The sequence below is a fragment of the Ischnura elegans genome, chromosome 3, assembly GCF_921293095.1.
Source record: "Ischnura elegans chromosome 3, ioIscEleg1.1, whole genome shotgun sequence".
In the NCBI taxonomy this organism is placed as follows: domain Eukaryota; kingdom Metazoa; phylum Arthropoda; class Insecta; order Odonata; family Coenagrionidae; genus Ischnura; species Ischnura elegans.
The window spans coordinates 124,525,530-124,538,247 of NC_060248.1; the positions used below are offsets into that span (position 1 = coordinate 124,525,530).

The 12,718-nt window shown below is 35.8% G+C and overlaps 1 protein-coding gene across 2 annotated transcripts in view; it reads right to left on the reverse strand.

Moving 5' to 3' along the window:
• LOC124156509 (clathrin heavy chain) overlaps positions 1–12,718 on the reverse strand; it is a 102,087-nt gene that overhangs the window by 5,478 nt on the left and 83,891 nt on the right. For both annotated transcript variants that reach the window (XM_046531090.1, XM_046531089.1), the window contains exons 16-29: positions 11,941–12,206; positions 11,249–11,398; positions 10,867–10,951; positions 10,073–10,290; positions 9,321–9,432; positions 8,845–9,037; positions 8,298–8,455; positions 7,315–7,460; positions 4,956–5,082; positions 4,538–4,705; positions 3,823–3,972; positions 3,316–3,447; positions 1,202–1,312; positions 466–636 (exon numbers count right to left, since the gene is read on the reverse strand). In XM_046531090.1, coding sequence (XP_046387046.1) covers positions 466–636; positions 1,202–1,312; positions 3,316–3,447; positions 3,823–3,972; positions 4,538–4,705; positions 4,956–5,082; positions 7,315–7,460; positions 8,298–8,455; positions 8,845–9,037; positions 9,321–9,432; positions 10,073–10,290; positions 10,867–10,951; positions 11,249–11,398; positions 11,941–12,206 — 2,187 coding nt within the window. The remainder of the gene's footprint in view (positions 1–465; positions 637–1,201; positions 1,313–3,315; positions 3,448–3,822; positions 3,973–4,537; positions 4,706–4,955; positions 5,083–7,314; positions 7,461–8,297; positions 8,456–8,844; positions 9,038–9,320; positions 9,433–10,072; positions 10,291–10,866; positions 10,952–11,248; positions 11,399–11,940; positions 12,207–12,718) is intronic.

Below are 12,718 nucleotides of genomic sequence, written 5' to 3' on the forward strand. Positions count from 1 at the left end.
TAGTCATACCTTATGAAAACTCCATGCATGAAAGTGGTGTCAGTATTTTGTGATGGAAGAGAAATGAAAAAAATCCAACAACTCACATTCCATTAATGTGATTTGTAAGTGGAAATATCAGTTCAGTAGAGTTCTTTATGTTTCGAGTGGTTTGGAGCTCAAATGGTTCCAAGCTAAAGAAATCTCATTACGATGCCTGCAGGTAACTTGATATCAACCCTAGCATCAAACATGAGGAAAACAAAATCCGCTCAATGAAAATTGATATTTAATGGGCCATTACTGCACTCTATGAATTTTTAATGAACCTTCCAATCTCACCATCTCTAATGCCACCGAATGAAAATAGCATCAACCACAATACTATCCAGTATGGCTCTTCATTACAAGAAAGCCACTACCTAACCATTGTTTCATAGAAATTAAGACAATGGAAAAAGGCCAAGAAATGACAAGATAGCTTACCTTAAATAACCTATCTTTCTTGCATAATTCAACCGACTGTTTCCAACGGTTGTTGCCCTTGTACAAATATGCTGCTATTCTTCTGAACTCTATCAATTCATGCTTCTCCAATTTTTGGGCTAAGGCAATGTTGTCAAAGTTGTCAAATGCATCAATTGACGTCCTTAAACCCTGTAAAGTAACAATAACAAAATATGTCATCTTCAAATCAGTTTCATTAACATATTCTTTGACTAATTTACAAACTAAACTTTAAAGACTTCAGGTAATAGAATGATACAACATGTTGCTTGATTAGTTTTACCACTGAAATGAATTTTTTTAACCAAACTAGTATGAAAGCATTTATTTTAAAGACATGGCTAATTGTATCTAATGAACAGCAAAATTTTATAGTCACATAATTAACAAGTATTATACATACAACTAGTCTGTGCATAAATAAATCGGTGAGGCTTATGGATGATTCCCAAAAAAGTGAACCATTATGTTGTTTAAAAAACTCAGAAATCTTTAATTATTTGCCTCTGGTGGTTCGTACTTGATTGCATTAATTATGTATCGTTTATTTTTATGAATTATGTATTGTTCCTCATGATAGGTTGCAGATTCATTGATAGAAGATAAATTAGCCACCATACTAGGAAGAACATACCATTTATATGTTGACGTAATTACAGACACCACAATCAGAGTAAGATTAAAAATTACTTAAGTAATAGGTGCAGATAATTACCTGATAGTCCTCCTCTTCAATTAGTAAATTATTCAGAGCCTCATTAATTGCCTTATTATTGAGGGACTGCACTGACCTCAAATAAGGTTTGACTAGCTGCAGATGTCCAACCTATCGGATTAAAAAAAAAGGCATAAAAATGCATTCTTTTGGTAAAATGAAAATCATTAACAAAACAAGAAGATTATAGTTAACATATTTATTTTGGAACATGAACAAAGGGAAATTTCCAAATTTTGAAAAGAAAATGCTAATGAGATATTGCTTCAAGGAGCCATTATAAATTTAAAAATCCCACAGACTACAAAGATAATCAGTTTTACTAATCATCAACAATATTTCATAGAATTATTTATAAGGGTAACTTGCTAAGATACACCATCAATACAGTTAACTCTTGACTTTACAGAGAAGAAAAATTCAAAGCAAAATCGTTGGCCCTCACGAAAAGCCTCGAGTAAATGCACAGTGCAATCGCAAATTCAGCTTCGAAAACACAAATTTTTTTGAAAATGCAAACCTAAGCCATGGTTCCCAGGAAGAAGTTTAACTTATACTTGAGATCAAGGAGAAAAAACCCAGAAGTGAAACTAACATAACTATGTATTTACGATGGCGGTTTATTTTATTTATTAACAATATCTTGCATTAGTGTAAAGACTCAGCAGGCCGTAAATGAATGCGCAGGAACAGGATCAGGCTCGTAAAATTCTCATACTAACAGTAGAACCCTGACTACATGCTCAGTTACATGGTCACATGGGGCACAATTTTCAGATCTTAGCGTACAAAGCTACGAGGAAGCACAGGAAGTCGATTGCCCTACTGTGGAAAGGAACAACCATTAACTTGTGGAGCTCAACATGGACGTACCCAGCGAGGGGCAGGAGGGGGCAGCTGCCCCACTAGAGGCAAAAATCGCAAAAGCCTTTAAGCAAAATCAGTACTGAATTGAAACGAAAGTATTCAACAAATTTTCTTTAAACCAACGAAAAATGATATATTTTAGCAGTGGCGGCACGTGCATGTACGCATGTTAGCAAGTGCACACCAAAAGACAAATGAACTATGAAATATTCCTTTACAACGAGAAGGATAAAAATCCTGTCTACTTATGGATGTGATACGAAGCTCCAAACACTTCAGCTATCTCCTTGGCAAATTCACCACTTTGCAAGTGTGCAATCCCGTGGCATCACGCCAGGCACAATTCAGCGCAATTCGGTCTATGCAATTGCTTGAGGGCGCTCGGGCAGGACGAGGTAAGTGGGGGGGCATGTACTCTTCAAATGGGTGCTGGGAGCAGACTCAAAACGACGCAAAAGCAAACCTAGGAATATAAACATACAATAGATGCATTTTCCCAGTATCTAAAAAAATATTACGGTAATTTGTGGCTGGACGAAATTTTCAATCATTTTTGCTTCCAATTCCAAGCTCTCCCTTTCACTAGAAAACAATTACTTAGAGGAAAAAAACCTTAATGCCCATTCTGGGTTATTTCTTCTACACGGCCTTAATTAGGAAGTGGCCGTACAAGCATTTATGGCCTTGGGACAGGCTCAGCTGCATTACCACCTCAACTCTGGACTTACGAAATTGCTGTCTCCAGGGTGTTTTTTTTTTTAAGAAAAGAATGAACCTTTTTGAGCCAACATATTTTTCATACCTGACTAATGACTCAGAAATGTCACATATTTTATAAACTACGACAATGTAAAACTTGTTTATATTTCAAAATTACTCCAGAATTACGATAAAGCAGAGCTGGAAGATTACTTGACACACAGAGGAATACATATTTTACAATAATTTATTTTATATATAAATCTTTAAATCCACTGCAGCTGCATTTCTTTATGCATCTCGCAGATTATCCACTGGCATTTAAAAGGATTCCGTACGAAAATTTGGTATAAAAAGCAAATTCGACATTTATCGTGAGATTCATTAAAAATTCTTGATATTACGTAATTCAATATAACAAAGTGCAGATTATTCAGCCCCGATGACTTCGAGCTATCAAGAAATAACCGTACCATTGCAGATAACCAACAATTTTATTTGAATACCCCACAAACATATCAACATAATGACAGGAACTGGAGTTTTACCTTAGTGAAAAAATTGACAGATCTTGTGTGGTCCATTCGTGGGGCAAGGACGACCAGAACATCATTCAGCAGAAGTGGCTTGTAGTCAAGGTAGAACTGTATTGCCTTGTAGTATAGTTCGATATTTGCCACCTGAAATTGGAAATGTATTTTATGAGCTGTTTTTGCTTACAATAAGTACTCATAAAGACTAGCAATTATTTGAAATTATTGAACTATTTTTTAAGATTAGAATAAACCCCTGAATATCTTCAAAAGTCAGATATGAGAGATGGACAACATTAGATAAAAGTAGAGGTAACTGCAGTTACCAAGTAGAAGATATGAACAAAATAATATCACCTTAATATCCACTTAGTTTATACTTAATGATACCACCACATCGAAAAGTAATAAGCTTTGGAGTGAACATTAAATCAAAACCAAGTGTAAAACCACCTCATATAGTGGAATCAACTATTTTAAATACGTTATTTTATTTTCCTCCACAACTAGACTTACACTAACCTTGGTAATAATATCTTTGAAATGTCCTTCTCTCCAGGCCTCAGTAGGATGATTCATCATTGCTATCACAGCATTGTCGTACTCTTCATACTTGTCGTAAAGGAACACCAACTCAGCCCATAAGTGAGCCAGTTCAGCAGCCTTTAGAACCTGTGTCATGAAAAAAAAAAGATTCAGTATTCAATACATTTCTATTTTCACTAGTGGAAGACTCAGGACATGGATAAATGATGCAATACTATCACCCAATACTGTGCCAAACAAAATTTAAACATCAGGAATGAGGATGAAAACCCTCTGTGAAAAATTACCTCTTACTCCAACTGACCAATAGTCAACAACCCGAGTTGTCCACCATGTCTACAAAACCATACATTGTTTTTGAACAGTTTTAGCCCATTCAATGCAGACTACGATGACAATATTGCTCAATGAAAGAAAAATAAAAGTTAAAGGAATGAACTCAACCACAGAAAATGAGACTCCATGGAAAATTCACTGAACAATGATACACAATTTTACAGTAAATGTCAACTTCTACAATGTTCATCACAATTTCCTCCTATATCAGTGAGGGATATTATACTCGTGGCTTTTTTTTAGTCTGCCCGATTCATAAACACACAAAATTTGAATTTCGGCTCATCTTCCTCCAAAACTATTTACTGTCTGCTAGAGCTGTAATTCGAGTTTGAAACAGCTGACAGCTGCTTACCTTTGGAATATTGACTCTCGACCAGAATAGCTCCAGGTGCTCCCTCATCTTCGCCGGCTTGTATTTTGAGTATAGAATGGCTAATTCTGTGAACATCCCCATGTGGGCACGCTCCAAGCCAAGAGCTGCCTCCAGCAAGTTTATCAACTCCTCAAAATACCCACGGTCCTGAAATTGATCAAAAAAGATTGACTTCATCTATGTACAACAAAAAAAAACAGCAAACTCAAATGTGTAAATGTTGAAACATATGTCTCTAGTCTCTTAACAAGAAGATATTTTCAAGTATTGTCTTGTAGTTTAGTCTCTTAATCAAGCAGATCATGAGGAAGGAAAAAATTTACATCCACTTCATTACAAAGGCCATTACTCCCCACAATTCAATCCACTACGTACTCCAAATATAGACAGCACCTACCTGGTAGTAATTGATGAGATCCTCTAACTCATCAGCATGCACCACAATGTGCAATCCACACATCTGAGCCAAACGGAATTCTTCGCTGTCCACACATGCAAAACACACTTCCTTCCACGTCCTTGTGCTGAAAAGCAGAAAAAAAGCAATATAAATATGGATAAGTATGGAGCACTCAAGTTCAGCCTCATCTCAGGGCCACAGGGTCACACTAACTTCTCAATTATCAGAGCTAAGCTAAGAGAGAGTTAAGCTTATAGAATTGGTCTCAGATGACATTTCCATTGTCAACTCCCACTGCCTAATTACAATAAACTCTTGATTTTAAAAAATGTGTCTGCATAGGGATATGCATTTGCTAGTGATTAGGATAATTTAAGTAATCATCCTAATCAGGGAAATTAAGTAAGCAAAAATTAATCAATGAAAATTAAAACCTAATATCACAAAAAAATGTTTGAAATTGTCCAGATAAGTCCCAATAAATTTTGTAAAAGAGCTTCCTTAAGAACTTACAACAAATGCCAAAAACATTTAGTTCATGAATATGTAGAAGCAAAGCGTACCCAACCGTTTTCCCGAATAATTTTTCCGACGACCTTTTTCCCGAAAGAATTTTTTCCCGAATCGTAACGAGTCCTCTTTCCCGAAAGCTTTTTTCCCGAAACCGTTTTCTCCGAAACATTTTTTACCGAACACCTTATTTCCCGATTGTACAAAAATGAGTTTATATTTTTTATAACCAAATATATTCATACACAAGATACATCATTTTTTTAGAAAATTATATTGTGCGCGATAGCTCTAAGAAATTCAAGAAAATTCCTATCGTTCTTGTAATCTTCATATTCTTCTACAACTGGTTTCAGCCTCTCGTGCATGTCGTAGCATTTCTTTTTTGGCTTGCCCTTGATACTTTTTCCAACACTTAATTCAATCAAGGCAATCTCTGTGTCAGCTTGTTCTTTCTGCAGCTCTTTTACAGCTGAGTATAAATCCGGGTGGTTTTTCCTGACTAGTAACCTAAAGCGGTTATTCCAACCTTGAGATGCATTATTTGTAGTTGCATAACCTGCTTTTGTAGCTTCATGTTGATTCCATAGACTAGGAGGATATCGAGGAGGAACAGCGCGTCGTCTGCCAACAGCTTTTACACCACTAACGTATGTTTCTTGAAAATATTTCATAATTGGCTCAAGTCTGGGAATATTTTTATCCGCGTACTTTCTTAGAAGCTCAAAAGTTGTTTCAACGTCCTCAACTGGAACAAAAGCTAAAGCTGCCATCATATGAACTGTCATTTTGAGGATTCTATCATTGTAAGGGACTTGGGAGTCCCACTTGTTGAATTTTACGATAAATAGCTTGTTTTTTATACAATCTGGAAATAACGTGTTCGGTAAAAAATGTTCCTGAGAAAAGGGTTTCGGGAAAAAAGCTTTCGGGAAAAAGGTCGTCGGAAAAAACGATTCGGGAAAAAGGTAGGGAATCGAAGCAAAGGAAATAAACACTAAGAATGAAAAATCTATCAAAATGAGAATTTTAGTGGTTTAAACCAATCAGGAACTAAAACTCCTTATTCGGACAGATTCATAGGTTGGATAAATCACAAGCCCATGAGGAGAGTATTTTTAATACCAAGCATCAAATAACAGCATAAGCAACTTTTTCATTTATACCAATACAGCTCCCCAATGCTTAATTTCATTGAATTTCATGCTTCAATTTATAATTAATAACATGTTCATTGTCGCATTTTTGCTTTTGGGTTACCTGACATAATGAACGCAAGATCAACACTTTAATAGCTAAGAAAGTTCTTTTCAGAACCCAAGTCCATAAAATCTACACCGTGACCATCCATTTTTAACTCAGTGATCAGAACTGGGAAAATACTGAAACCTTTCCATCCCTTATGTTTACATAAACTATAATAGACTCCCCACTTCATGATTAGTTCCACTTACAATGGATTTGACATATAATCTGAGCCAATTTTGTTCACCCTTCTTAGAATTTTACCCATTCAAACTATAAATTTATAAAAAGGAGTATTTTTAATAATTGTAATCCATTAAATTTGCATTTTTAGTTGGCTCTGTTGCCTACATAAAATGTATTGGTGCTAATGCTCCCAACAATGATTCTTTGTCCATAAATAATTCCGATTCAACATTCAATGGAACACAATTTACAATAAGTCCAATGTGAGAGGATAAATAACGTGAAGGGAGAATCTAATGTATTCTAATATTTAATTGCAAAATATAGGACCCAATGTCCCGATATTTTATGGTTGATCTCAAGGCAAACTACTTCTCATTTCAAGTTGATAAAAAAACCAAGGTCTGCATCTAACCTGTTTGCTTTTCTGGCTCCATCCACGGCACCCTGGAATTCTTTCAGGTGGACCAGTGTGATGGCCAATCTGGCAAAATTTGACACATTATTGTATAGCAGCTTAGCGGCCTCAAACATGCCATCATCAAAGCACCTATCACCAATCTGTAAGCAAAGGAAAATAAAAACAATTAAATCTAATATTCAAAATGAGTTATAAACTGAAGTAAGAAAAGTTATGAAAAAAAAACAGATTTGACTTAAGTAACAAATTTTGCAATGAGCTTTCAAAGCATTGGAAAAAGATTAAAGCAGACAATTTATGTTTCTGCTCATCGTCCCCATCACCATGAAGTAAAATATTTGATTCTGAGACTATTTTCTCATGGCTTGTAAGAAAGAAACAGAAAATTTCATAAATCATTGACTCATGATCACATAAAAGAATATAATTGGAATAGTTTTCATTCCTAAGGCATTAATTCATTCAGGCACCATTTTAAGATTCCACAGTTATTTCTTGGAGGGAAACTCAATTCAAATGTATATCCGGGACAGTAGGTACATTGCATATTCATGCATCATTTAGTCCAGCCTTCATAATTGTAATTATTTTAAAATAAAGAAAATATGGCTTAACACACATCAGAAATGACTTTGAAGCAAATTTCTGACTTATTTTATACACAGGATAAATGCAATTTGCAAAACTATTACAAGCATATCATTCCTCAGGAATCTGCACATGCCTACATTAAGTCCAAATATTTTCAAAATTTGTTGCCTCAAAAAAAAAAAAAAACTCATGATATATTTGAAAAGGACTGCGCCGATAGGGATAACATCTGCACTCAACATATGATGATTGTTGGCAGGGAACCCAAATGGTCCCACAGAAAACGTTGTGTTGATAATACATTTAAAGGACATATTGCATGAAAATAGTCGCATGTACTTCAGGAATTTAAGGAGTATGCCCACCACTCAGCATGCAATGATTACCTTCTGAATGTCTGCATGATTGGGACCAGAGATGAACTCTTCCAGGTCCGCCAGCCGGTTGGTGCGGGCATAGGCATATATAAGCTCGGATTCGATGTAAGACTCACGAGCCTTCTTCCTGGCCATTTGCAGATATCGTACCAGGTCCTCCCAGCTCTCTGCATACAGGAAAGAAATCTCGTGAAACAACCATGCACACTCATTTGGACCAACAACTGAACTCACTTGCGAAGTCATGTTCCAACAATTTCTCGGTTTTGGACACAAATTAAGTGAGAATTCATTTGAAATGTTATAATCTGAAGGGCAAACCAGTTTATTAAAACTGAAACCGAGCAAATTTTAAGATATCTATATTCAAATTTGATTAGCATGAAGTTTGATTGCGTTCAACTGAGGGGAAGCTTGCTGCTGGTATGCACACATTTATGTATTTTCGAGAGATCTTCCATGCAAACTTTCTAAAATTACGTCATGACGCAGAGGTCTCTTCTAGGCTACACATATAATCTCTAGACTCTGAATAACAGTTAAGTAGGATACTGACCTGTCTTGTGAGCTGTTTCAACAACGTCAATGTACGCCGATGGATCATCAGCCTTGATGAACGAGTCAATTGCTTCCTTCACCAAGCCTTGTTGCAGTTGCGCTCTCGCAAGATGACTCCACACAGCAGGCTCGTTACATCGCTCGGCAAACTCATAAGCTCTATCCAAGTTTTTCACATTCTCAATCAGCACCTACAATTCAAACCAAGGAGAAGTTCCTTCATTAGCAATGTTAGCAAAATTCCCTGAACTAAAAGCAAAATAATTAAAATGCCCAGTGATTCTTAATGAAGCACAACACATCTAATAAGAAAGCCAAACAATGTAACAGGAGAATGAACCCTAATAAGAATACATGTTGGAATGCAACGGCTGCAGAAAAATGTAGTTTGTTTTGAAATGGATTCCTTTTATATTGAGTCTGAGTCAATTTTTTCAATAAATACTGATTTATCGGCTAATAAATATAGCATACCTGAATAGCAGAAGTGTTCACATCAAATTTCTTGAAAATTGCGAATGCTTCTTCAAACAACTGGTTGTTGATAGCAATATTTGCAATGTCTGGAGCATCGTAATTGTCTAACCTGTAAAATAAAAATGTTTTGTCAGTGAAATGACAGAGTGGACAATAAAATGCTTACACACCCAAAATCTCTTCCTAATTATCACACCTTCGAAGATTCAACACACAACTTTGTTGAAATACATATAGAAGACGACAAAGTAAAACAGGCCATTACATAAGTATAATGCAATGCTACAAAGGTGTCTTTGACAAGTTTCACTTTCCCCATTGAATTTCCATCAGATTCCCAACTTGTTATGCCCATGAACAAAATCTCCAATTAATACTCTACAATTTAAGAATGAGGCTTGCAAGGCATTTATTCCACCATGTAAATTGTAGAATCGAGATACCACTATACAACATCACAATACTCCGTGAAAATTCCATTTTGTGCAAAATAATTTACCTCTAGTACTTATAACAGTTACTTCCTTAAAAAACACATGTTAAAAAATTATAATTGTTTGACATGACAGGATTTAGGAGACTTCACAATACCAAGTCAACAAAAAATTGTGATCAAAACATAACAAAAAAAAACTCTTAAACATTAAATGATTATATGAATGGAATCAATTATTTCCAATGATACGACCAATTCTCATTTCAGAAAGCTTATAAGTATACAATTTTGGCACATTAAGCTCATCACTCACCTGTTTATGTATTCCATTACACGAGACCTATCGGCTTTGATTGCAGTCAGAATCAAGAGGTTCTGAAGATTTCTGTGATCACTAAATACAGAACTGTCAAGCACTATTTTTTCAAGGAGTTCTATAAGCTCATTAGGAAGATCAGCAGTCATGAAGGCTTTGACAGTGACAGATATATCCTCAGGATCTTGCGTTTCTGATAGAGCTGTCTGAACCACCTACAAGAAAGGAGAACAAAAAAAACCACAGTTTATATAAAGTAAAACAGTGCCTTAAAGAATAACTAATATCACAAAAAAATGGTGGAATGACCAGATTTGTCAACAGAGGTTTGAGCTGTGTGTGTCCATAATTAAATTTTATAGTTGCCAAATTCTCAAAACTGAAATATACATTGATTAAAACTGACAATACATTGAAGTGCACTAAGCAAATATAATGGTTGTGATGAAAGGAAGAAGATGACACTTTTGCCATTTCTCTACTTTTTTTCACTCTTTCCACCAAAAAGGTACAAGTTCATATCCATACCATTTCCAATGAATATTAGCCAAAGTAAGACAAACTGAGGAAAGCGTCTTAGTACAAGATTATGTAAAACCACTGGTGGAATTCCACACATATTCAAAGTTCAACGTTTTCATTTTCTTGCAGGAATAGTTTTTCCATTTTAGACAGACTATTAAATTCAATTAAACCAAGGCGACTACCAATTGAAAGCTAGCACAAAAACTTTAAACAGCAAAAGAGAACACATCACGAAACGAAAACTTAGTCCTTGAAAAAATCCTTACCTGATCAATGAGTTGCCTCTTGAATGGATTGCTTTCATTCAGTACCTCAGCCCAAAGATCTGAATCCCTCCTCCTCACCAAATACCTGCCAAGCAAATCATTAATTAATCATTATTATCTAACTCCTGTAGAGATACAAAATTTACCGCAATGCAATAAGTTCTTATGTATGTTACTATGCATATTACTTTTGGAATATTTATTTGATGCTTGATTAAATAATCCATTACAATTACTGATAATATTGATGGTTTTTCTTGTATACACACAGAGTGCACTGATCCTTTGAGGTTCTCATTATTGTACGTGGATTTATGCCATTAGTAAATTGTAAATAAATAATTGCAAGCTGTTTGACATCAAAATTCACACATCATCTCACCTGGCTTCTGACTTGAAGAGGGAGTTTTCATTGCACACATTTATCAGCTCCCGGTCGCATTGGCCCCTCTCGTACGCAACATAGGCCAGGTGCGGGTCCCGCTTCTCACAGTACTTGCCAACCACTCTGCTGTCGTAGAACTGGTTCTCTCTGGAAGTTCAAAGGTTTCATGAGCAAACAATAATTAGAACTCGCATAATTAAACAAGAGTGATAAGAAGCATGATTACATTATGAAAGTTCAGTCAACTGCATATCGACGGTTAAGTTCTAACAACACATATCTCAAATTCGGCTGGCTTGAGACAGGTATCTTAACACATTGCGTACCGGGATAAGCAAATGTTTAGAATATAACTTTACCCAATCAAACGTTATGATGCATCAATTCATTATGAATAACGAACAGCAACTGAAAACGTACTAACATATACGTATTGTATGCTTTAAAATTGTTTAGGTCGATGCATCTAAATGATGAGAATCTTCGTCATCCGTACGCAACGTTCGGGAAAAAAATGACGAGGATTCTCGCCATCCGTACGCAATGTGTTTAACAAAGTGTAATAACATTAAAAAAATAAAATACAAGCAAAGAACAACTCTTTATTTGAAAATGAATGCTTATTTTTCAGTTTTATGAACTTTTGGTTTTTAATTTCAGCGTGCAAGTCAATATTTTAATCAACCTACTTGAGAAACCGCTCTGCATTGTTATTGCTGTCAATGTATATCTTGGCCAGAGCATTGTGGGTAGCAGGCTCGACACATCCCTCGTGAACACGCGACTCCAGCCAAGGTAGCAGCAACTTCAGTCGATTGCGCTTCTCAACTTCCTCCACTAATTCGTCAGTGGAAAATTGTCCCCGGACAACCAGAATAAGGTTCTTGATTATGTCCTCTGAACAATCCACATCCAACAGACCACCAATCACAACAGGAAGACGTGAGGGGTTCACCTGCATCACAAACAATAGTAAAAATTAGAAGAAGGAACAATTAACAGTCCCTTCAATTAAATGAATAATACAGCAGATTAGCTAAGAATAGAGAGAGTTAATTCAAGGCCAAAAATTGACTACTATTTGATATTGTTATTTTTTTGAACTTCCCTTACTTTGAACTTTGGATAAAAATGAATGAGTTAACACATTCAATGCGAGCCTGATTTTCATTTAAGTCGTCAAAATCGGCCGTTAAAATAAGCAAGAAAAATGGGGGGAGGTTTGCATGCCATAACTTCCATTCAAATACTGCTATTTACCAATGGCACACACAGTTCGAAAGAGGAAAGCTTGCTGAAGGCCATACACATAATCGGAAGACTGAAGTGGATATTAGGCACGTATGGAGGTGGAGAAAGGGCTCCCGGCCCGAGCAGCAGAGCACGTCAATTGACATGCACCACACTGAATGTGTTATGAAATAGTTTTAATTAACAACTAAGACAAAATGAAAGGAAATATTATTC